We start from the raw sequence: 22,763 nt of genomic DNA, 5'->3' as shown, positions 1-22,763 counted from the left end.
AACCCTGCTTCGTGTTCCCTTGTTTTATTGGTGAGCCACACCCCTGCTTCGTGTTCCCTTGTTTTATTGGTAAGCCACAACCCTGCTTCGTGATCCCTTGTATTATTGGTGAGCCACAACCCTGCTTCGTGTTCCCTTGTTTTATTGGTGAACCACACCTCTGCTTCGTGTTTCCATGTTTTATTGGTGAGCCACAACCCTGCTTCGTGTTCCCTTGTATTATTGGTGAGCCACACCCCTGCTTCGTGTTCCCTTGTTTTATTGGTGAGCCACACCCCATCTTCGTGTTCCCTTGTTTTATTGGTGAGCCACACCCATGCTTCGTGTTCCCTTGTTTTATTGGTGAGCCACACCCCAGCTTCGTGTTCCCTTGTTTTATTGGTGAGCCACACCCCAGCTTCGTGTTCCCTTGTTTTATTGGTGAGCCACACCCCAGCTTCGTGTTCCCTTGTTTTATTGGTGAGCCACACCCCAGCTTCGTGTTCCCTTGTTTTATTGGTGAGCCACACCCCAGCTTCGTGTTCCCTTGTTTTATTGGTGAGCCACACCCCAGCTTCGTGTTCCCTTGTTTTATTGGTGAGCCACACCCCAGCTTCGTGTTCCCTTGTTTTATTGGTTAGCCACACCCCTGCTTCGTGCTCCCTTGTTTCATTAGTGAGGTTTGACGGTATTCTGTACAGATTTATGTTTGTGAAAGCACCAAAAATTATAAAATTAAGGAAATTAAGAAAAACTATCGTATTGTCATAGCTTCAGCACCTCATCATTATGCTAAGCCTATGAATGTGTATAGTATCGTGAAATATATATAGTTATATCGAGAAAAAAGTTATAACTTCTAGCAGAAAAATCTTTACAATAATGTAACCTTGGGCTTAGCATAAAAATCAGGTATTTAAATTTTTACGATCTGCCGATTTTCCTTTTTTTATACACCCTTTTGCTATAAAATGTGTCTGTACATTCTGAAGGTCGAATTGAAAGCAGATATACATTAATAGCAAACCCAGCTCCTTTTTTACTCCTATAATGGAAATATTTTTGTGCTTAATAGCTGGAAAGACAACGAATGGAATATATTTATTATAAGTAAACACATGCCTTCAGAGATATTCTATGTGATTAAATATCCTCCAAATATAGTAAAAGTCCGAAGTCGCAGCTGTAGGGAGGTTTAGTAAAAGTCCGAGGGCGCAGTCCGAGGGAGGTATAGTAAAAGTCCGCTAAACCTCTCGAGGCTTAAGAGAATATTGAATCACTAATATGCGTTTAAAACATGCGTTTACTTTGTAATAACATGGTTGCGGAGGGAATAATCAATGCATTAGACTCTTCGTTTGACAATGATTTTATCAAATTTTCAGCTCATCTATTTGAATATTGACAACAATATCGATAGTGTTTGAAGCGTAGATTGTTTATGGTCAGTGATGAAATGAAAAATTCATCGAGCTATTTAAATGTGAATTCTGTTTTTGAAATGGTTCAGTGACCTGCGTTTGAATTTGCTTGGCAAATACATGTTGTAGTTTAATTTTTCCTGTAGTTATTGATAGTTCATCACTGGTTTTCCTAAGTTGGTGACAAGAAAGTTTCTAACGCGAGGGAAAGACGATTTCTGTTACCACTCGACGGCATAAATTGTGAGGCAAATTGTTTGGTAATTTTGAGCTTTAGGGCAAAAGATTTACTCGTGTCTGGCTCTGTAGAATTAACGATGTAACAGCAGTCTAGCAAGTGGATATTAAACTTGAGAAATACGTCAGTAAACGTCCCTGTGATAAAAAAAGATCCCGAGGCAACCATGCTGTAGTAAAACGACATTCATCATTGTCGAACGTGTGGAAAGATGAGATTTTACTTCTCTACGTATGTATATCTTAATGATACATGTTGTTTATATATATATGACAGATTTATGGGTAATTGAAGAGGAGAAGGTTAATAGATTTATATGTGTGTGATAAATCACGAAGAGTAAGTTTATAGGCAATTCAAGTGAAACACGCTCATTGGTAGTACCACAGTATAGGAAACTATCTGTAATCTTACTTCCATTTTGCAGTTTATTTTTGAATTAGATTACTCGTTAGCTCAGCGGTCCTGTTGGTCAGAAAAATCCACTTACTGGCTACCATCATTCTATAATCACATACAAATGAGTGGCGTGTAGTTTTACAAATACAGTATTTTTATCTCCGCAATTACTCCGAAACATTGTTCTAGTTGTAACAAAGGCGCGAATCCAGTAAAAGCTCTTGGAGCCCTTAGTTCTACGTTCAGGGACTGACTGTATAACAACGCAGCGATCTAGTAAAAGCTTTAGGGGGGCTCTACGTTCAAGGACTGACTTTAGTAGTGTATTTCGAAAGAAAAACCAACAATTTTTATGCGAAACAACTTATTTTGTGCTCTGTCACTACTTTTTATACATGTTTCACAAAAGCTGGGGCTGTCAGCCTGTCACACTCCCCATATTCCCTTGATGTGCATGTTACCGTAATTTTACGTATTTAGCTACGTAATTGTTTTGTTTGATTTCTCGACAGTATGTCGTATATTGTAAAATATATATTAAACATTATTTTTCTAGATATATTCTTCATTGTGTTGCAACTTGAAATTTAGTCTTCCATACATGGATTGCGAAGTAAGTTTGGGTTATCACGAATTTTTTACGAAACGTCATTTAAACATCATGACATTGCTACTTTTTGCACGGGCGAATTTCCGATCAAATCCTATTCAGAGGAGTATACAAACTTCTCATCGAAGTAGTATTTCTCCATTTCAGACTAACAAATAAATACCTTTTCTTCTTTTTCACATCTAGTTTGGCTTTAAATGTGTGGCTCATAAATTAGTTGTGAATCTGTTCCATTGACCTTTCTCTTCCCTGTCCTTCTAGAGCAAGTTATACTCTCAGTTGAAAACTATTTTCATCCGAGAGTACATTCCTGACAATCAAGTCCCGGGAATGTACTTCGTCTCTAACGCTGGTGATGAACCTGCAGCTTCCGATATGTACGTAAACTCATACAATTATTTAAAATGGAGAACTCCATGCATCACATACAATAGTGGCAACTTTGGATAGTTTTATGCGGCTTTTTGTTTTTAACAAAGTCCTGTTATTTTTTATTTTGACGAGAATTTTTTTTGGGAGGGGGAGGTTATGAACAAATACCCAGCACTGCCTATGGCATTGCTATCTCTTAAAGTAATGTGGCTACGGCGATGATCTCTTGTTCATTTCAAAAGCTCTCGTCGAGCTCATTCGAATAATCATTGCCGTAACTCCAATACTTTATGAGGTAGGATCTGCGCATTCAGTCGTCATTCATGACAACCATTCATGATTTCGATCAAGATTTCATATTTTCCAATACTACCCAAAAAAGACTGAGCAATATATCAGTTTGCTCTTACTTTGGTTATTGCGTCTATTTTTACTTGGCAGAAAAGTGACATTAATTTTTCTTATGTTTACATCCGTTGTTCAGCCTTTAATTCCACAATTGCGGGTAATCGATAACCATGCGCAGCAATTACTTAGACAATTTTACAATTTACACAAATGAAACTTAAAACCTGAGAGAAAGAGAAAGGTCCATTGCACAATGTTATTGGATTTAACTCAAATAGCTATATTGTTAATGTTTGCAGCTAAGCATTATGTTTCCAAACTTTTGGTTATCCGTATAGTTGAACATAGAAAGTGCTCCTGTTGTTTTATTTAGCTCTGAATTCGTTACCCAATAAAGTCGTCTCGAAAACAGTTCAGAAGAACTGTGCAGAAATAGTTTTCCAAAATTTAATCTTTTTACACAAGGATGCAAGTCCTTAAAGAAATTCCACCATTTTTTGATTTTAAAATCAAAAAACTTTCTTAATAAAAATTTCTTCACGCTACATCACAATAGGACATGTTGTACTTCACGTGTTGTACTTCACCTAGTGTGAAATTACGCTCACAAGTAACGCCATTTTTGCCAGCTTAGACAACAAAAAAACTTATTTTCAACGAAGCTTATCTTGAATTTATGTATTTCTGCTTGATCAAATCGATTTCTTTCAATGTACTGCTCCAAAGCGAGAAAAGGGAAAATTTAATCAAGGCCTTCCGTCCACAATTATGGACGTGTAAGTAGCATGTAAGAGCTAGAGGTTTTCACGAGTATTCCTTCTTTAAAAGTCGCCTTAAATCATCTTCCTGTAATAGATATGTATCTTGGCATCTCAGCAATAGTTATCATCAAAAATATGAATGCAGAGCTTGGAGAAAATAACCCGAACGTGCCACTTTCTTGATCAAGTTTTATGAACCGACGATCAAATTAAAGTTTGACACGTGTTAATAAAATGCTCACTCGAGTTCATTTCTATCATTAAACGAAATAATAAAGAGCATGATGGCTTAAAAAAAGGTCTGTACAAGCAGTATCATACAAATTACGGTAACCGAGAAATCAGTTAAACACGTATCCCTGCATGCAGTGCAGTCATTGTGTCATGAAGGGACTTAAAATTAGGTCTCTGCAATGGTGTAATTTCCCAGCAAGACTTCATTACTTCGTAAACTTCATGCGGACTAAGTTTTGGTCTTGGCAAAATATTATTGCCTCGTACGTAGCTCATGACGTCTTTGTCATCAATACCCGCGTACGGTAATTGAGCATTCGAGAATATCTCCCAAACAAGAACACCGTACGACCATACATCCGCGGAAGGACTGTATTCGCCATATAGTACGACCTCTGGAGGCAACCATCGCACAGGGAAACGTCGTTTCTCTTCGTTCTTCATGATGAAAAAGTTTTGATCAGGTGTGGCCCAACGTAGACCAAGGTTTGCAACCTTGACTTGTAGGTCTTTGAATACAAGGCAATTACGCGTCCGCAATTCTTGATGTACGTAACCTTTGTCAGAGAGATACTTCATACCAGAAGCAATTTGTTTCGCTATCAATAATCTATCAACGCTGGTAAGCTCCGTGAAAAATTCCATTTGTGCACGCGGTTTTTTCGGAAAAGTCAGGTCTCTTTGTTCACATTCTTGTAAATATTCGTCCAAGTAACCGCAACTTGAATGTTCAAATACCAAGCAAAGTGGCGGAGTCTTTATGCATACTGCCATCAAACGAACGACATTAGGATGAACGAGGTTCGCAAGTAATGAAGCTTCCACATCAAAATCGTCTTTTATCTCATCCGATGGCTCGGTATCCTTCAACTCTCGTACTACAACGTTGAATTCGCCAGGAGAAAATGGTAGATCCTTGGCACGTCCAAGAAACATCTCAATCTGTGAATCTATGATAAATCCAGATTATGTATTTTTATAATATGTTATACTACAATGATAAAGAAACCTCAAAACTACGTAACGCAAAAGAATACATGAATTATTAGACACAAACAACCGCATAATGGTCTGAACTGCTTATACTGCTAAACAAGTATTGGACAACCCCCCGAGGAAAGTAATTAAAAAAACTGACGTCATATTTATCCTCTCCATCCCCGAATTATGCCGGTTGAACGGACGACATAAAGTCATACACTGTCATTCACCAAATAGGACAGTCCTTCAATGCATGATAATGATTTCAATAAATGAATCATTTCACCGTACCATTTTCCAAAATTTCAGTATATTGAATGGAATCCCTAGGATAATCTAGCATTTCAACACCGGGCGTCTCATCCATCGGTTCTTTTTTATCTTCGGTGAATACTGGATTTGGAATGAGTCTTTGATCTTCTCGTTGTGAATGACCCGCTGCTGCTCCTGTTGCTTGGCTTTCTTTTTCTACTTTCTTTTTTCTGTATTTTCTTCGGTAGAAAATGAACAGAACGATAAGTACTGTCAGCACCAAAACGCCAACTCCTGCCCCCAAAATCACTTTCATGTTTTCATTCGTTGATTCCAATGTTTTGTTTGGCACTCTGGTTACTGACATGGAAAATAAAACATTGCTTTTAGTACAAGTTCATATTTGCCGCATTGTTAGAATTTACCCACAATTCATTGCACATACGTCACGAGTATGCGCTACAAACTATTAAATACAAACGGTTATTCTTAAAACTGCTCGCAAAACACATAATGAGGTGAGTTGTGTAGCAATGGCTAGCCTTCTATACTTGCTAATGCTAGCTAGGTAACAATCAAATGTGGTTAAGAGCTTTTGTAGAGAGGTGCAGTTGTGTTGTTGTCGACTGTTTAGAGTACTAAAATTCCTCTTAAGAATAAGCGTCAGTTGTAGATTATTGTTGTACTGGTTATGCCATGCATTTGCATAAATCGATTGATGGTTGTCAGCAGCATGTAGAGACTGATAGTCGATAGTTAAGTAGTGGATGGTTAACTTTCTGAGTCAATTGTTGCTTGTTAACAAGTTCCATGAAAAGTAGACTTTATAATGCTCAACGACTAACTTCAGTTAAGTCATTTTTTTGATTTGTGACTTCAGTTAAAGGTACAAACAATGCAACTTCCTAAAGTAATAACTTGGTAAATCGTTGCTTCTATAAACTGTTTCAACGATCAACCAACAAAACGTGATTCTATTTTAACACTGACCTGATTCAATTTCAACTGTAAAGATTGCGGTCGACTGGATTGATTCATGAACATTACGTGCTACGCAAGTAACCACCACAGTTTTATTCAGTGAAGAAATTTTAAATTTGGAAGTACCATTAGCGAACAAACTTCTTTCGGAGTCAATTTTTGTATCATTCAATATCCAACTACAAAATGAGAAATGGAATCATGAAATAGAAAATGACAAGGGCTCCACAGAAAATAGAAATTTTGAGAGGACGCAGAAGCTACACAAAATGACAAAACTTCATGTAGGAGAACCATGTTGTCTTTTCGACAAAAAAAGTGAATATGATTTATTCGTATTAAAATCTAACATTACACCGATGAATAAAGGCCTTCAAAGGCCTTCAAATGCACATTTAATGATTGAGCATGACGTTAAGACTTTCAAAATCCCATCAAAATAGCAATTACCTGATGTTCGGAAATGGATACCCTATTGCATAACAAAGAACCTCCAAGGTGGATCCATAAGGAATTGTTCGACTCCTAGGAATAGCTATGTTTGAAAACCTTAGCGCCTTTCTTTTGATTGGTCTTCTGATTGGTCCCTTCGTTTCTACAAAAAAGGCCAATAGTGACTTTCGTCAACCGTCTTCCTATTAATTGTTAAGGTTTTATTAGCGTTGAAAGTTGAAACTTGAAATCACTCTTCGTTCATCGACTGGAATATGAATGAGTTCAACAATAAACTTCCTTTGCTCACATAAAATGCCAGTTACCGTCGTAAGCTTGGATGAAATAAATTCAAATAATCATATTGTAGTTTAGCCGTTTGTTAGAATAGAAATTGGGAAACAAAAATGCATCATCATCTGGGATGTTCAAACCTACGTCATGGAAGTGATTCGGCAACAACAGCTAAAGGCGCAGGAGGAACTTAAAAACTAGATGAGTTAACAAATTTTATCTTAATAATTTCGTCATAAATATGTAATAATTTTCTATTCATTTTGTATAAATAAGACCAATGTAACCTAGAATAAGCACATTAGAAAACATTAGAATACATCAGAACATCTAACAAAAGAACGTTAGGATTATCGGGCGAACCTGTGCTTACATTGTAGTAAACTTGTCTTACGTCAGCATATCTAAAGTCATTTGTGATTTGTGATGCAGTTTAAACTTATTGTGAATTATGAATTTTTGGGCGAAACAAGGGAGGAAATCCCAAACAGTTACCTTTCACAATTGAAACTTGGATGTTTTGTGATGCATCTCCGTCTTTTCCTTCCACCAAACACGTTAGTGTTGAGTTGTGTATTACAGACAGTTTTACTGACAAGATGGAGCGACCCTCTCTTGTGACAAAACTTTCCGATATTGTCTCGTTGTCTTTGAGCCAACTACAAAATGGCGTATCAATATGATAAATAATTATAATAAAAAAATTTCATTTCATACATGCGAGTAAATTACCATAGAAAATAATTATAACTGAAATTCTTTAACTATATACATCAATGTAATCTTGTGAGTACCTTATGTATATATGCTGTTACCTTATTTTTACATTTTTCCCTGCAGCTTCGCACGTCAGATTGACAGCATCACCTTGCCTTACGGTCTGATTGGTCGGGGCGTTTATTATTATTGGAGGCCCTAAAGGGTGAGAAATGCCACTCACATTTCATGAATCAAATTATATGAGGCAGAATGGCCTGTTATTGTTTCAAAATGGATTTTTTTATAATTCTTGCTTCGAGGAAAAAATTCTTTTGACCGAAAATAAAATTTATATTTGCTTTTATTCCTTTCTATCACTGGCGTAGCCATCCTGCGAATTTAGTCAAGCAATGAAAATTTTGATGTTTTTCACTCACTGTGAAAACAACAGATTTTTAAAGAATTGAATAATGATAGCGTTCTGAAATTTACATAGCAGAACCAAAACTTGCCGGCTGGCTTCGCCACCGCACTCTAAATCAATCAATTATCGCTATAAAACTCTTGCGGTGTTACCAACCTCGATAAGTCTGCTAACGAATGTTGACTTACCTCTAACTTTGATAATAATATTCCTCGTCATTTGTCCCTTGTAATTCCAGGATTTGCAAGTAATCATCGTATCTTCCACAAACATTTTAGTAAGCTGTAATTGACATTCGCCATTTGGAGCACAAGTTCTTGTTTTGAGCGGTATGTGATTTTGCAAAAACCTAAAAAAAGATCAATGCCTATTATATAAGAATTGCAAATAATATCATGCCAACAGATTCGGTTCTCCAAGCAACATGCTGAGTGACAGGACTTTAGGTTGGCGTCAATAATTTTGTGTACTTTATATTGTGGGTGATGAATCTAACGTTTTCCTATGATGAAATATCATCAAATAATACAGTCATTTTATATACTTACGACATATTCAATGGTGTCTCTCCATTGGCTTTGCAAAATAACTCGAGTTCATCGCCAATTGAAATCGTCTGATTGTTTGTCGTGTACGTGATGAGAGGTAACTCTATAAATAAAATTATACATAGAATATTGGATGTTTAATACCAGTACAGTACATGATGTATCTGAAACAGGCAGCTTATGTCTCTTTCGAGTGAAAATCATATATGAACTTCGAGCCGAGGACAGTAAAGAAAAGATAATCAACTGTTCCTCTTGCAAGAATTGAAATACCTTAGTCATTCTAACATACTATGTATAAAAAGGCTTATTAAAAGGTTAAAAATACACGAAGGTTGCTTCAACATAATTAAAAAACAAATGTCATAGGGAAGAATGTCGTAGCCTCCTTACTTCTTTTCTCAACCAGAACCACTCCGCTTGCTTCAATGGATGGCCCAAAACCATTTGAAACTATGCAGCTGTATGTTCCTTGATCACTTTTCTTGGTCTTTTTCAATATCAACTCGGACATATAGGAGCCATTTCGAATTATAGTTTCACTATCTTGCACGATTCTCTTGGTGTTTTTAGCCCACGTGATTGTCGGTTCAGGCGTGCCATCCACCTCACAACGCAATTTCACTCTATCGCCCGCGATGCATGTCACGTTCAAAACGACATCTTTGAATTTTGGACGGCTTTTCCACGTTGTAGGTTCTTCTAAAGCAATGTCATATCATCGTTGATTTATAAACATTACATCATCGATCGTCCAACAAATTACATGGTGTAATACCTGTTGGTGGTTCTATGGTAATGTAACGTGCCATAAAACCACGGTATCCAAGAGACACGTCTGAGTAAAACTCCAAGTGAATAGAATTTGATGATGAAATGAACGGCACGGGTTTTGCAGAACAGTACCGTCCTACTAGCCGCGAGTTCTTGTCGATACCATCGTATAACAATAAGTAATCTGATCGACAGTTTCTGCTCTTCTCCACAACAAAGTCGTCGAATGCCAATTTTATTCTTTTGTCGATCGTGGCATTTATAGTCCATTTGCATGCGAGATTTCCCGGGTAGGTTTTCCCATAGTTTGGAGAGGATATGACACCTCTGGGTAAAGTCAAGAATTTTGTACAACCTTCAAAAATGAAATCAAAGAAATTAACATAATTTGCGCTTGTGCTACTTCAAGTTTTTAAAATTATACTCGTGTAAATTAAATCATGGTTACCTTTTCCTCGTCTAAAAGTAAAAAAAAACAAAAAAAATTGTTATTTTAGACTAGTGAAAAAAAGCGTATGACTTATGCAACAAGTGTAGCTTTTTCATAGTTTTGGTGGTAGTGAATTAAGGTCTTATTTGTCGTTCATAATGGTGACTCAAAACGTCTATGCACGAGATACAAAATAGAGGCGACGAGAAAGAATGGGAAAACACATCAATACATTCTGCTGCAAAAGGCGATAAAAGTGCTCCTTATTGGCATAACGTGTATCTGCGTTGGTGACTTTTGAATTGAAAATGTATATTAGGAGAGCGACAAAGAAACATGAGTGAATTCACGAAGCTACGATACCACGCACTGAACTTTTCACTTTATTTTGAATTAAAAATGACGGGTGAGTAGGGAGCGGTGTTCCTCGCCTAATATTTTCCGTCTCTCTTTACATTTATGAAAACTTAAAAATACTTCTAAATTATCAAAAATTAAGTGTAATATGATTGTGAAATTTTCATGAGTAAAAATGTATTTCTTACCGTTGTTGGTTTCCATTTGAGTAGTGTACCAATAGAAAATCTAAAGAATGTGATTAAGTTTAGAACAGAAAAAGCTACAACGTCATGCATGCATCAATCAATGACAAGCTTAGCGAAATCATATGTTCATGAGGATGCAGCTTCCAATCTATGATGAGCTTACAACATACGCTGATGGCTAGATTAACTTATATGTGAACACACTCTCGTTTTAACATAAATGTCTAGATGATAAAATTAAGCTGTGCTGTTTCTACGTCAGTTATATGACGTATGTTTCCCCAATCTTTATCATGGCTTAGGGCTGAAAAAACTCTTGCAGATATGAAAGACGTCTCTTTCTCTAAACAAACCAAACTGAGACGTTTAGAGATCGAAGCATCTCTTCCCGGATCGATAATCTTGAAAGACGAAGTTTGCAAGACATTGTATCTCTATTTAGGACATGCGCAAAGTAGTTATTGAGATTTCTGCAACCTATCGTCATCAAGTCTCAAGAGTTCACGTCAAAAGTTAGTTCATCGCATTTCATAACACTTTCAAATTGCCTTAAAGAAGACAAGCGTTAGACGAGACAACTAACCAGCAGATTCATTGGAAAACTTATTTAGACAATTTGTTTTAAGGAAAAGCAAAGTGTACGAGAGCATATTGGTCCTTAAGTCGACTGAATTGTATGAATGCAAGCATGTCTACTGGTTGAACATACCTATCATACCAATTAAAATCACTGGAAGTATTGCTCCCGCACAATTATCCAATCTATCAATACTCGTTTATAATTAGCAAATATTTGACACATGAAACCTCTTAACTCAAAAATTCTTATGTATGCCTTGTGACAGATAGGTTTTTGAAAATAAATATACAAAAGGTAGAAACGGGAGATTGGAACAAAACTCCGTATACATGCGAAAGCATATTTCACTCGCTAAGACTGCAAAAGCAACGGGAAAAGTTCTAATAACACTTTAAATGTTGAGTGATGTCGAGGTATTATCGACTGCTCTAGAAGTGTTCTGTTTTAATTTTATTACATGCAGTAAATCAGACCACTTTGTAACGTGTAAAATCCTGCTGTGTGATTAACACCTACATGTTGATCTATAAGCGTATATTCATTTTGGTGTGAATTATTGTAAGCTCAGATTGCAGGTTTTGACCTGTTTCGTTCGATAATACTTTCACAGCTTTGCATGTTGAATAAAATTTAACTTGGGATGTAATATCTCGCGGTACTTGAACGTTCACAACTTGGGGTTGTAAATATTTTAAACATCTTTGCAGGCAACTAAATTCCACAAACAATTTTCTGCTGAAATTGAAATTTTTTTCCATCCCATAATTTGTCACAAGGGTCCTAAACCATAAAAAACGTACGCCTTAATCTGGGTTGGCATGCCCAATGAAAAAATCTCATAAAACCGATGAGACCGAATTGCTGTAGTCCACATCAACAGCTCAAAGCGCTTAAAGGAAAACCGTGAGAACGCAAATGTAGATTATGAATCAGTTCTAAATATGTTTCATTAACAGCACATATATGGTATTCTTTAAGTGAAAAATTAACGTACAACAAAACATCACGAGTTTCCTGCACTTATGGTTTCAAAAGATGAAACAATAAACTTTGTCTGCTGTTTAAATGTACCGCGCAAATATCACGATACCATCATCTATAGAATTAAAATAATGTGAATTGGCAGAAGGAGAATTGTTGGAAGAAGGCAGAAGCTGTGCAGTTGACAGGGAAAATATCTACAGAATTTACCATCCATCATCACATGATGTAACAAAATTAACAGAAATGTAGACGATTACGTATAATCGTAGAATAGATTCGAGCTTTTTGGGATCAACTCATGAACAAGGAAGGATTGGCGATTCGATTATGACTTTTGAAAACTCGAGACAATCCTTTTATCCTCATACATCATAAATCAACAACTGGAAGTTGATTATGAAAAAGAACTCCATGTCAGTGCATGTTAGTGGTCATGTCTATCTCAACATAATGGAACTCTAACGGAAGTTACAATATTCATAAAATATCAATTTGTAAATGGATAGCGAGCAGTCGCATTTGTTTGCATTAAAACGATGCTAAAATTAAATAAATCTTTCAAGAAATCAACAATAAAGTCGGGCTCGACGATTGTTATTGTTTTTGCAGCAATCAATTCCGCTCCCATCTTCTCTAATGTTCCATGAAGGAACAAACACTTAACCCTACACAAAATGGCCATTTATGGCTTGTTGATATAAGTTTGAAAGCGTTCATGTGCAACATCGCAAAGTCTACCGCATCAAGGGTAGAAAAAACAATAAGATTTGTCAGCCCGTCTAGTTGTTCATCATTTCAGACATCCTGCTAATGAAAAGAATGTTATACTGCTACTGCACCACTGCACAAAGGTTCAATTTCACACGCACATTATAATAGTGACTGTGTACTTGGACTTTTAATAACAAGCACGAACATGAACTTTCACCAACGGGAAAAATATGATTACGCAGCATTATTTGTTAACATTTTTATTTCATTAAGTTTTCGTCAAGATGCCTTGTCGTCATGTTTTGATAACTTTTTCCTTTCGTTTCATCTTGGGGAACTGATTTCAAATATTTTCGTTTGAAATACCCATTAAAATATCAAACACCGGCCCTTTTTACATCAAGGGTTTTAAAGCACAATCCATAATGTATTCGAAGCACAAATTTATAGTTTCAGATCGACTAACACGAACACAGACGATTTTCTTCGAGCTTGAAATGAACTATAGACGTCCAGTCAAAGTTGATTTGCTGTTGAAAACTGCTAATTGGGTAAAATTACGAGGCGCCACTCGTATTTGGCCCATAGTCAATATTTTCATTACAAAGAAAATTTCTCATTCCAGTAAAAAAATGCATTTGAATTCTACTTCGTTAGATTAGCCAAATAATTTGTGATCGTTAAAGAGAATAAATAGCTATGGCTCATATGCAGGGATCATTCTTAACTTCAATCGTAACTAATAATTTTTTCTCACATCCTGATTCCTGGCTGTGTAACATGTTTTCATTATAAACAAGTATCTCGACAAACAAAACAATCGTGCAAAATTTTTGAATTTGAAATTGCTTCGTCAGCTAGTGCACGTTTTATCATATGGGGATTCAGACCAAAAGTCACCGTAGACCATTACATATACATTTAGTTAAACCAACGTCCTACCATACGAGCTAGTCAGCTAGAATTCGTTATTTTTACACCGAGAAATGCTTTGTGGGAAAATGTCGGACGTAGAACCTTTTCGAGATGAAGTTAAGTGGACTTGAGTTCTTATTAAATTAATAAGCTAAATTACACACGATAATACTCGATTAATTAATCCGATATTTTTCTCGCAAGGAAGGGTGCAGTCGTTTAAGCGTGCTCAAACGAGTCGCGTTTTCAATCATCGCTCATCTGTTTATCGAGGAGATGAATGACCAAACAGTAATTAAGGATACGATCATAAAGATAAAATTGGATAATTGATTTCTCGTATATTTATATACAGTCTAAGGGACTTTGAACAATGTTGAGTAAACTATATAGTTGAAGCTATAATATCAATTTGTTCGTTTGATTGTTTGTATTGGTGATATTGCCATGAGCATGGCACGGATGCTTCCTGCCGCACAGCGACCTTTGAAATATCATCACAAGTCACAAACAGTGTGCTAATAATAAAAAGGGAGAATATACAGGATTTAACGCTGATATATACATAAACGTTTGTCCTGAGTTGTTTCGATAATGATTCGCACTTGGCCATGACCCCAAGTTATAGCTAAGTTAACCCATTCATACCCACGGATCTTATGATTTTGTATCAATAATAATAATAATGGACTCAATAGATGAAGTGCATCATACAAGAGTAACACTTGAAAAACATCTACTGATAAAATCTTTTTTGAATGCCTTCAAACCTGAGCAAAGGTTGACGCTACCATGTGTGAGAATGATTCTCCGGTTAGTTTGAAAGTTGCTACTGTTGTAACGTCTTAAAATCGATTGAAGTAATAGCAGTGGATTGAAACCATTCAAAGTTGTAAACCACGAGAATAATAAAATAGGCGAGCAGCTTGTATTATTGTCATATTTCATTCCATTTATACAACCGTTTACCCTTCAATACATTTTCAACTTAGAAAGTGTCTGAATTTCTGTAATTACCGGTTTTCAAGAAAATTTGCCTAGTTGCATATTTTTCAAGTTTCTGTCTGTGTTGTTTCATTTTCTACAACATTTCAAAATAAAAACCATAGGACCGGATGACCCCATACATACACTGATGTGGGATCACTGTATCATATAACCCTAAATCTTTGTCCTTTAATATTGGCTCACTGGATTCAGGTCATTGACTGGGAGAATGAAGATGCTATGGTAATTACGGGTTAGCGCATTCATTGACTTTGTTAGCCACGAAAAAGGTAAAATTAAGCCGTAATAAATGCATGAAATCTTGTTTTCCCTTATTTTGATGTTTCGGTTTCTATTATAAAAACAAAATAAGGACAAAGGTATGAATTCCGTCTACAATTGCAGTAATTACCGAATACACTTTCCCCTTCCGCTGTTGATGAGTGCAATCGTGCCTCAAGATTAATATATAAACATTTAGCGGTAGTCTGTCCCTGTCCAATAAAAAATGTCAAACGTTCATTTTGTAAATATTGGTTTTGAGATTAGTCTTCTTCCATCCAAAGTCGTCTTTATGCTACATATTGCTTGTTTGTGGCGAAACACGAAACACCTTAAACTGATCTGAACAATAGCTATCTGTCACATAAAAGTGTTTGGGTTTTACTGATTTCCTTCAATGCTCAAAAATATTCAGCTTATTTCAAATGAATAGCAATCCAGTTGTTGTCTGTTGTTTCGATTTGAGCCAGTGATTTTACGAAAAACTGACAATCGACGTGCAAAGTCCATATTACGTATATGTTCAACATCTAATCTCCAAGCTACTTTCTCAGCAGTCAGCGGGTAATGGTAGACAGTGGAAGGAAGTCGTATGCTTCTTTAAATCAGAGAAAATGAAAAAGTTTATTAGCGTAAGTCTCTCAGAGCCGGAACGCTTTGTCGGTTTCCTCAAATTCTCTTACTTTACATCTTCCTCTTACATCAGTTATGCTAATCATACTATCATACAAAATTTTCCTGCTTTGTATCATAGATCCAAGCTCTCTCCATCTGCGTTTGTCTTGCACGATCGCGTTTGTCTCTTTGTGTGTATAATTAAAGTTTAAACCTGTGTATATGACGCGTCACAATGCATTTTTTCTCGACATCAGTTATTCACACGTATCACATTAGTATTTAAGCAAAAATATGATCATGATGCGTGCATTATGCATCATACAGTTAAACGTTTTATCGTTTTTTGCCAGTATATACCCTAGACACCTATTTGTAATATAGGGAAACGACAGGAGGCGCATGCAAATATTTACACGATTGTCTTAGAAAGAAATATAAAAATATTGAAAACAATTGCCGTAATTTTATGTAGCCGTGTTTATGCTAATGGCTGTTCCTCAAGTCGCCTTTGTTTGTCCCTTTAAATTTTAGTACACAAATGTCTAGATGAATATACTGATAAAAATCGTAAATAACGACCTTCCTGCATTGATGTAGATTGTCCATAGATAATGCCCAAATCTAGCCCCTGTGGATCAAGCGATATACGTCAAGACATGAGCACCGTGTGGCAAATAGAAATGAATGAATTTCGGCTCAAAAAGCGCAAATAATATTTATCATTTTAAGTCGTAAGCCATTCACCATCATAAACGAGTAAATAAGTAAAAAACTTACAAGTCAATAATGATAATGCTTTCGATATCTCCATGTTCATGGTGAAAGTTTGTTTAAAGTAAAACTTCGGCTGCCTATAATTGAATTGTTCAACCAACAGGACGTCTTCCCTTGCTGATTAAAATGCGCGTTGTCCAAATCCAAACGTTAAGGGAGAAAATATGACGCTTTTGACTCCAGCGGATGGTTTTTAAAGTCAACGAGGGTTAACTAGGTCATGAGTACGTTCTCAGGGCCAACGGCAATATAAAAGAAGTCTTGCGAATATGACACTTAAATACCTAATATATATTTTATACAATGATTCAATACAACCGGAAGTAAGTTAACGGAAATACATCCCTTTGCTGTTCGGCTTGGAGAAGAAGTTGCACTATCGAGAGGTTATGCTACTTGAGGAATGAGATTATCTTATCGCTATTAATGTTGTTGCCCGATATGAAAAATGCTGATAATATCATAAAGGTCTTTTTACGTATTTATTTAAATCACGAGGATGACCTCGGCATCTTAACATAACTACTATTAAGGTCCTGCTGATACGCCGTGAACGAGGGGCAATTATGATATCGTCATGAGTAAGATAAAACATCACCCCGAGTAGTGTGCGATAACCTTTTTATCAAATACTTGTACCCATTAACCCGAACGAAGCAAATGGAAAATAAGGATGGAGATTAAATGTGTTTCTTAGCAAACCTTTGTTTTGACATGGTGGGAAATAAAAACTCTATCAAGTTTGAGAGATAATGTTTTGTAATAATTATCATTGCTTTGCCGTAGTATGATACGATTTTTAGTTTGATCATATAGTTTCATGCAAGGGTTTGAAATTGTAGAATCTTTGGCTGGGAGAAAGCACTATTGAAAAACTTGCAATGCAAGGATGTTTATGAAGAAATATTTAGAGACTGTCTAGACTAGCTGAATGATATATTGCCTAAAAAAGGACAAACAAATTAGGAGCCATAGTTTCATTGGTTTGGATCGTTGCCACCTGAAAATGAATGAGATTGGCGCATGCGCCCCGTGCTGTTTGCATGCACATAATTGAAAAGGTGGCAACTTTTTTGTGACTTGTAATTCTCTTAATTATAGGTCCACTAGCAGGGGCCGCGCGAGATTGATAATTGAGGGGGGGGGGAATAATTATTCATTCGTTTGTTTTAATCTTTGTTAATCCATAACCACAATTGATTTCCCCCCCTAATAATTGAGCTTGCGCGGCCTCTGACAAGATTACTAAAAACTAAAGACGTTAATTAATTTGTCCATTGTTTTCGGGTTTGTTTTTCAAGCGACAAATATCATGTTTGGTTCATGTACTCTTTTTCCGCCTGGGAATATTAGCGTGAGCACTACAGCACTTATTTCACGCGTAGCTCAATTTCATATAATAATCAACAGGGCGGACGAATGGGCGAAGAAAACTCATTATATCACAAAATGTTTGAGGTATAGTTATAGTGAGGCTCTATGACCCTTTCATTCGGTCTTGGTACTTTTACCGTGAAGCTATAAGTCTAGGACGCTCATTATAAGCTTAACTGTTTGAGGGGGGGAGGGGAGGGAGGGCTTTCAGTCAATGGACTGACTTTTTGTTTTCTCAGCAAAACAATGTCGGCTGTCGATTTTTGCATGATGATACTGTAACGGAGACAAGTGACATGTGTTAAGGTTATCCTCACTGACTTAAATATACCAAATTACCAATTGTTTGTGTAATGGCACGCTGCCCCTCTGCTTATGCATATTTTTTAAATAGGTATGACCACATCTAATGGATATCTCATGAATATTTAATAAAACACATAATCCCATATTGTCGTAGTTCTGCAATATCTTTCCAATCCGAAATATGTCAAAGATTCAAGATGACATGCGTCATCTATTGTTGTAAATATTAACAATATAAGCAAATTTACTTGGTGGAATTAAATATGACCGTACTACATGTCTTAAAGCTCAAAAAACTATAGTTAATTAAAAATATCTGAAGATTTCCGTCATCTTCTAACATAACTTTTTACTCTTTAATGTACATAATGTTTCTTTCTGGTGCAAGGGTCCACGGAGTTGGGGTACTGGAAGGCTAAGCCATAGAAGTAATAACTAACTGCAAGCAACATGATCTATGAAAATCCAGTATTCTCATACTCTTGAGTTGAATTCTTATAGAACTCAATGTTCCATTTATATTATAAATTCAAAGCTAATATGCAAGTGTTCACAAAAGTAGTAGAAGATTATGGGTGGTATATAGATTATTTTAGTTCACTGCCTCCTCTACGACAAGTCATTCTTCGTGAGATCAGTGGATCAGTGAATAAATCCAATCGCTTTGGCTTTTTCTCTGCTTTTCCAGCTTATAATGTACTACATGACGTATCGAACAATAATTAAAGATGGTCGCTATAAACATACTTTATACACGATATCTGTGATATTGATAATTGAATGACAAACAAGAATATTTTCATGGTATGTTGTCTCAACATATGAACGTTCAAGATTATTATTCAAGTAAAGCTATGGAAAACGTAAATATTCTCTAAAAATGAATTTTTGTTTATATGCTTTTTTCTCCTTTCAAGACTCAATCTCAATGAGATTCATGATTCATCAAGTCTCAAAGACAGCGAAAGAGTTCGATAAACATTTTTTCTATAAGGCCTGTTTTTTATTGCAACTTGTTGAGCATTTCTTTTTACAAAATTGAAAATTTCTGTCAAGGTCTTTGGCAAAAGATGAAACACTTTGAAAGATCCACTTCACATTCCATCAAAGTGACCTAGTTAGTAATGTTCAATCAGTACTACTAATCGCCTGCCTTAAAGCTTGCACGCATCAGGAGCTTTTGTTCATCTAAATTTCAACTTGAATGCAAAATTATTGGCTGGCCATTTCAGATATGCTCACTCTTTAAGAAAGTGAAATTTCTGCTTAAGAGTTAATTAAAGAACTGCAACACAAAAGAAATAGATTACTTGTGGTAGTTTTCCTCACTCAACACTTCCTTTCCCTCCCTCACAACACAATTGTTCCTCTATTCCTAGTGGTATCATTGCAAATATTGTTGTTTACCTTCAATGAAATTTCTGCTATGTGCTTTACAGAGTTTAAAGAAAAAGTCAGCGTTAAAGTTTCCCAAAGAGTTTGAATCGACCATGCAAGTTAACTCTGCCTGTGCTAGGTTGGTGTACAAATTATTTGAAGAATAAATTGATTCATTAATTAAAGCTGAGATTGTTTATGTAGCTCATGAGAGGTTAAGCTTTTTATTATTATTTCATGACATTACCTTGGTTTTCATATATAGCTGCTGAAGTATTTACCAAGTAATTGCAATGTGAATAGACTAATGTGTGATGCAATGCTTTGTACATTAAAATGATCAAAGAAGTTCTGACTATGCAGAATCTACTTTTTTTGGAAGCAATTTAAAACAGGAAAACAATGCTAGATGATGTTATACTAAGATAACAATTAAGTGGAGTGAAGAACAAGATAGATACCTGTCAGCTTGTGCATGTTATTGTTGATTAGCATAAGCACTTTTTAAGCAAGTACTTTTGAGTTTACTTGTTGTGTCTTTATTTCAGTCTTGGCAAGAAAAAAAGATCTTGGGATGGTAATTATGATGAGTACTTGTATTTGTTAGCCTCATACTTACCGACTATCCGTTCTGTTCAGTGGCTTTTTTGACACAAATGTATCATAAATGGACTTGCAATTAACACAACCAACTTGCAAGTAATTTCAGCAAAGCTTTTAGTTTAGAACAATCCTACAGCATGATTTAGTGGCATTTTTTTCAAAGTAAACAAATTAGTCTAGAGCTGTGTGGTTCCAAAAATTTTATAATAATTTCTGTTTTGATGTTTTTGAAAGGTTATTTTTCTAAAAACTATACAAATGTCGAAATGAATTATGAATATGACCTTGATCTAGAGTTCAAGACCTTGTACACATGCATAATTTATCTCATGCCAGTATTGTACATAAAAAAAGGCTGGTTGCTGGATGCAGATTTTACTCAAAGCACATTTTATGGCATTTTAAACATGCATTTAACATGTAACTTTTAACTAAAAAATAGTCAGCTGATAAAATTTGTCGACCTCGCTTAACTCAAACTCTCCGATAACTCGAAGGAATTTTAATTTCTCTTGATAATTTTGAACTTCAATCTCGAAAAGCTAAACAGTAAGCCTCAAGGGCTTAAATTCAACAAGTGGAAAGCGTAAACTCCATTCAAAACAATTGTAAACTAACAAATTATGCACGCAGTGTATTTTTACGAATGTTCATTATGAATTTGCCTCAATAGCCTTACAAATTTGTTATCACTGATATATAGCTCTGGCCATGCAGTTTGCAGTTATATAAAGTTTGCTTTTTTAGAGTATTTAATCACACTTGAAATATCTCTAAATTGCGTTGTTGTAGATAAAAATTTAAATGAGCAGTAAAACTTCTAATGGTTTTGTATTGATCTGATATACGAAATCGAACTACAAACTCGCTAAATCGAACCTCTGCTAACTCAAAAAAATTTTTGTTTCTCACTAGAGTTCGAGTTGTAGGGTTTTATTTCAATAGTTTGTTTTGAAAAATCTTTTTTCCACTCCAGTTTGTGAAGGTTTTTTTGATATCTTTCAGCTTCCATGGCAACAAAAGAGGCAAAGGCATCTGCCAAATCGACTATTCATCGTAAGAAAGTATGTTAACATAGAAATTGTTCATTTTGTGCATTTCTTAAAATATTTTCGTTGCCATTCATGTTGATTACTGAACTTTTCTTTGATTACTTAACTTTTTTTGTAGAAAGACATTTGGATGCCCATTTGTGTTGATTACTGAACTTTTCTTTGACTACTGAACTTTTCTTTGATTACTAAACTTTTTTGTAGAAAGACATGTGGATGGTTTCATCCTTTCACGACTTGAATGGTGATGCTTTCACAGCAAATACGAATGATATGTCAACGAGACTTCCTCGTACAAAAAGTGTGTTTAAAGACTTAATGATGTGAAATTTTCATACCCTTTTTATTGCTTTAATCAAAAGTACTTGCTCTCAAAATCATTTTGTGCTTGATCTTTTGACATCGATTTTTTCATAACCGTCAAAAGTGGCGATTTTTCACTCTACATGTGAAAACTTACTTGGTGGCCAACCATGTTTGCCAAATTGACGTCATAACAAGTACACATTCTAAACATCGCAACACAAACTATTAGAGTGATTTAGCAAACACGACGTTTCGTCTAAGACGCCGTGAAAATGGCGTGGCATGCGCCTTTTACTTTCGGTTCAATCTACGACGGCAGTCGTGTTGACGACGACGACGTGAAAACATACAATTTGACGTCGTATCAACGACGGCTGAAACAAACTTAATTTTTAGACAAAAAATAAGGAAATATCCTTGATATTTGCATGTTAAAAGATTACATAGGCCTACATATATTCATTTAAGAAAAAACTGCGAATATTTTGTTTCCTAAAGCGAACAAAAACAAACAAATAAACAACGCGAGGCCCACTCTAATTTCGGGGGCTTCCACGGAGTCAAAACAATTTAAGTCACAAAGCCGTATGTCGATGATTTTGCTTTTATTTATAATTTTATTGAAATGAATATACTACAGTTTATTTTTGATATGAAAAAATTAGTTTAAAATTATCGGAAAACACGATTCAGCAGGAAAAATGCCGAAATGGATGAAAATTGTTTCATACTATCATTTGACGAAGTCCTACAAAAGGTTTGCTAACTCGTAAATACTTTACGACGTGGTTGCGTCCTAGACCCAGATCCCTCGCGAAAATTTGACGACGTTTTAGACGAAACGTCGTGTTTGCTAAATCACTCTATTATTAGCTTGGCGACGTCCATAGTCGTTATGACGTCATATCAGTCAACATGACGACCAATAAAGTTCACACACGAACATGATTTTTGAAGTTGAAGTGCTTGTTAATATCTGAATTTTGTTTTAAGCCTTAAAAAAGTATATGTAACTTTCATTTAATAAGCACCTTTTTGTGAGTTTTTGATTGCTTTAATGTTGATTGTCTTCTGTGTACAACCAGAGTAACGCATAGACGAGCCCAATTATCTTCTTCGTTATAAGCCGCTTATTTGTGGAATTTTACAGGATCAAGGGTGGCATGTTTGTC

General features: G+C 35.7%; 2 protein-coding genes across 7 annotated transcripts in view; one reads left to right on the top strand and one right to left on the bottom strand.

Moving 5' to 3' along the window:
- Nucleotides 1-3,425: 3,425 nt before the first annotated feature.
- Nucleotides 3,426-16,832, bottom strand: LOC124446484 (muscle, skeletal receptor tyrosine-protein kinase-like). Of its 2 annotated transcripts, XM_046997362.1 has the most exons (13): nucleotides 16,577-16,818; nucleotides 10,723-10,762; nucleotides 10,196-10,206; nucleotides 9,752-10,102; nucleotides 9,367-9,675; nucleotides 8,974-9,076; nucleotides 8,614-8,774; nucleotides 8,118-8,217; nucleotides 7,798-7,961; nucleotides 7,027-7,171; nucleotides 6,586-6,755; nucleotides 5,635-5,955; nucleotides 3,426-5,312 (listed from the first exon to the last, which is right to left on the bottom strand). In XM_046997362.1, the coding sequence occupies exons 1-13, from the start codon at nucleotides 16,614-16,616 to the stop codon at nucleotides 4,474-4,476; spliced, it is 2,754 nt and encodes a 917-aa protein (XP_046853318.1). In that variant the 5' UTR covers nucleotides 16,617-16,818; the 3' UTR covers nucleotides 3,426-4,473. The 2 variants fall into 2 exon arrangements, with proteins under 2 accessions (XP_046853318.1, XP_046853381.1); XM_046997425.1 differs by lacking the exon at nucleotides 10,196-10,206 and having other exon boundaries at nucleotides 16,577-16,832.
- The window catches only part of LOC124446648 (cell cycle checkpoint protein RAD17-like), a 24,545-nt gene continuing 16,890 nt past the window's right edge, over nucleotides 15,109-22,763 (top strand). Inside the window, exons 1-6 of one of the 5 annotated variants that reach the window (XM_046997676.1) lie at nucleotides 18,901-19,116; nucleotides 19,310-19,370; nucleotides 19,693-19,769; nucleotides 20,179-20,207; nucleotides 21,239-21,297; nucleotides 21,490-21,586. In XM_046997676.1, coding sequence (XP_046853632.1) covers nucleotides 19,744-19,769; nucleotides 20,179-20,207; nucleotides 21,239-21,297; nucleotides 21,490-21,586 — 211 coding nt within the window. In that variant the 5' untranslated portion in view covers nucleotides 18,901-19,116; nucleotides 19,310-19,370; nucleotides 19,693-19,743. Of the gene's footprint in view, nucleotides 15,190-18,899; nucleotides 19,117-19,309; nucleotides 19,371-19,692; nucleotides 19,770-20,178; nucleotides 20,208-21,238; nucleotides 21,298-21,489; nucleotides 21,587-22,763 lie in introns of those variants that run through there. The other 4 variants (XM_046997748.1, XM_046997816.1, XM_046997610.1 and 1 more) reach the window with 4 other exon arrangements.

Source organism: Xenia sp. Carnegie-2017, unplaced genomic scaffold (genome assembly GCF_021976095.1).
Source record: "Xenia sp. Carnegie-2017 unplaced genomic scaffold, XeniaSp_v1 HiC_scaffold_1, whole genome shotgun sequence".
Classification (NCBI taxonomy): Eukaryota; Metazoa; Cnidaria; class Anthozoa; order Malacalcyonacea; family Xeniidae; genus Xenia; species Xenia sp. Carnegie-2017.
Note: the sequence above shows the minus strand (reverse complement) of the source record. Positions and strands in the feature narration are given on the sequence as shown.

Excerpts from the sequence above, each read along its gene's own strand:
- LOC124446484 (XM_046997362.1), bottom strand. The coding sequence starts at position 16,616 with ATGAACATGGAGATATCGAAAGCATTATCATTATTGACTT. Across the intron at positions 7,172-7,797 it reads CCAAGTTTCAATTGTGAAAG|AAACGAAGGGACCAATCAGA; the intron begins GTAACTGTTTGG and ends CCTTTTTTGTAG. Across the intron at positions 5,313-5,634 it reads TACTGAAATTTTGGAAAATG|ATTCACAGATTGAGATGTTT; the intron begins GTACGGTGAAAT and ends GATTTATCATAG.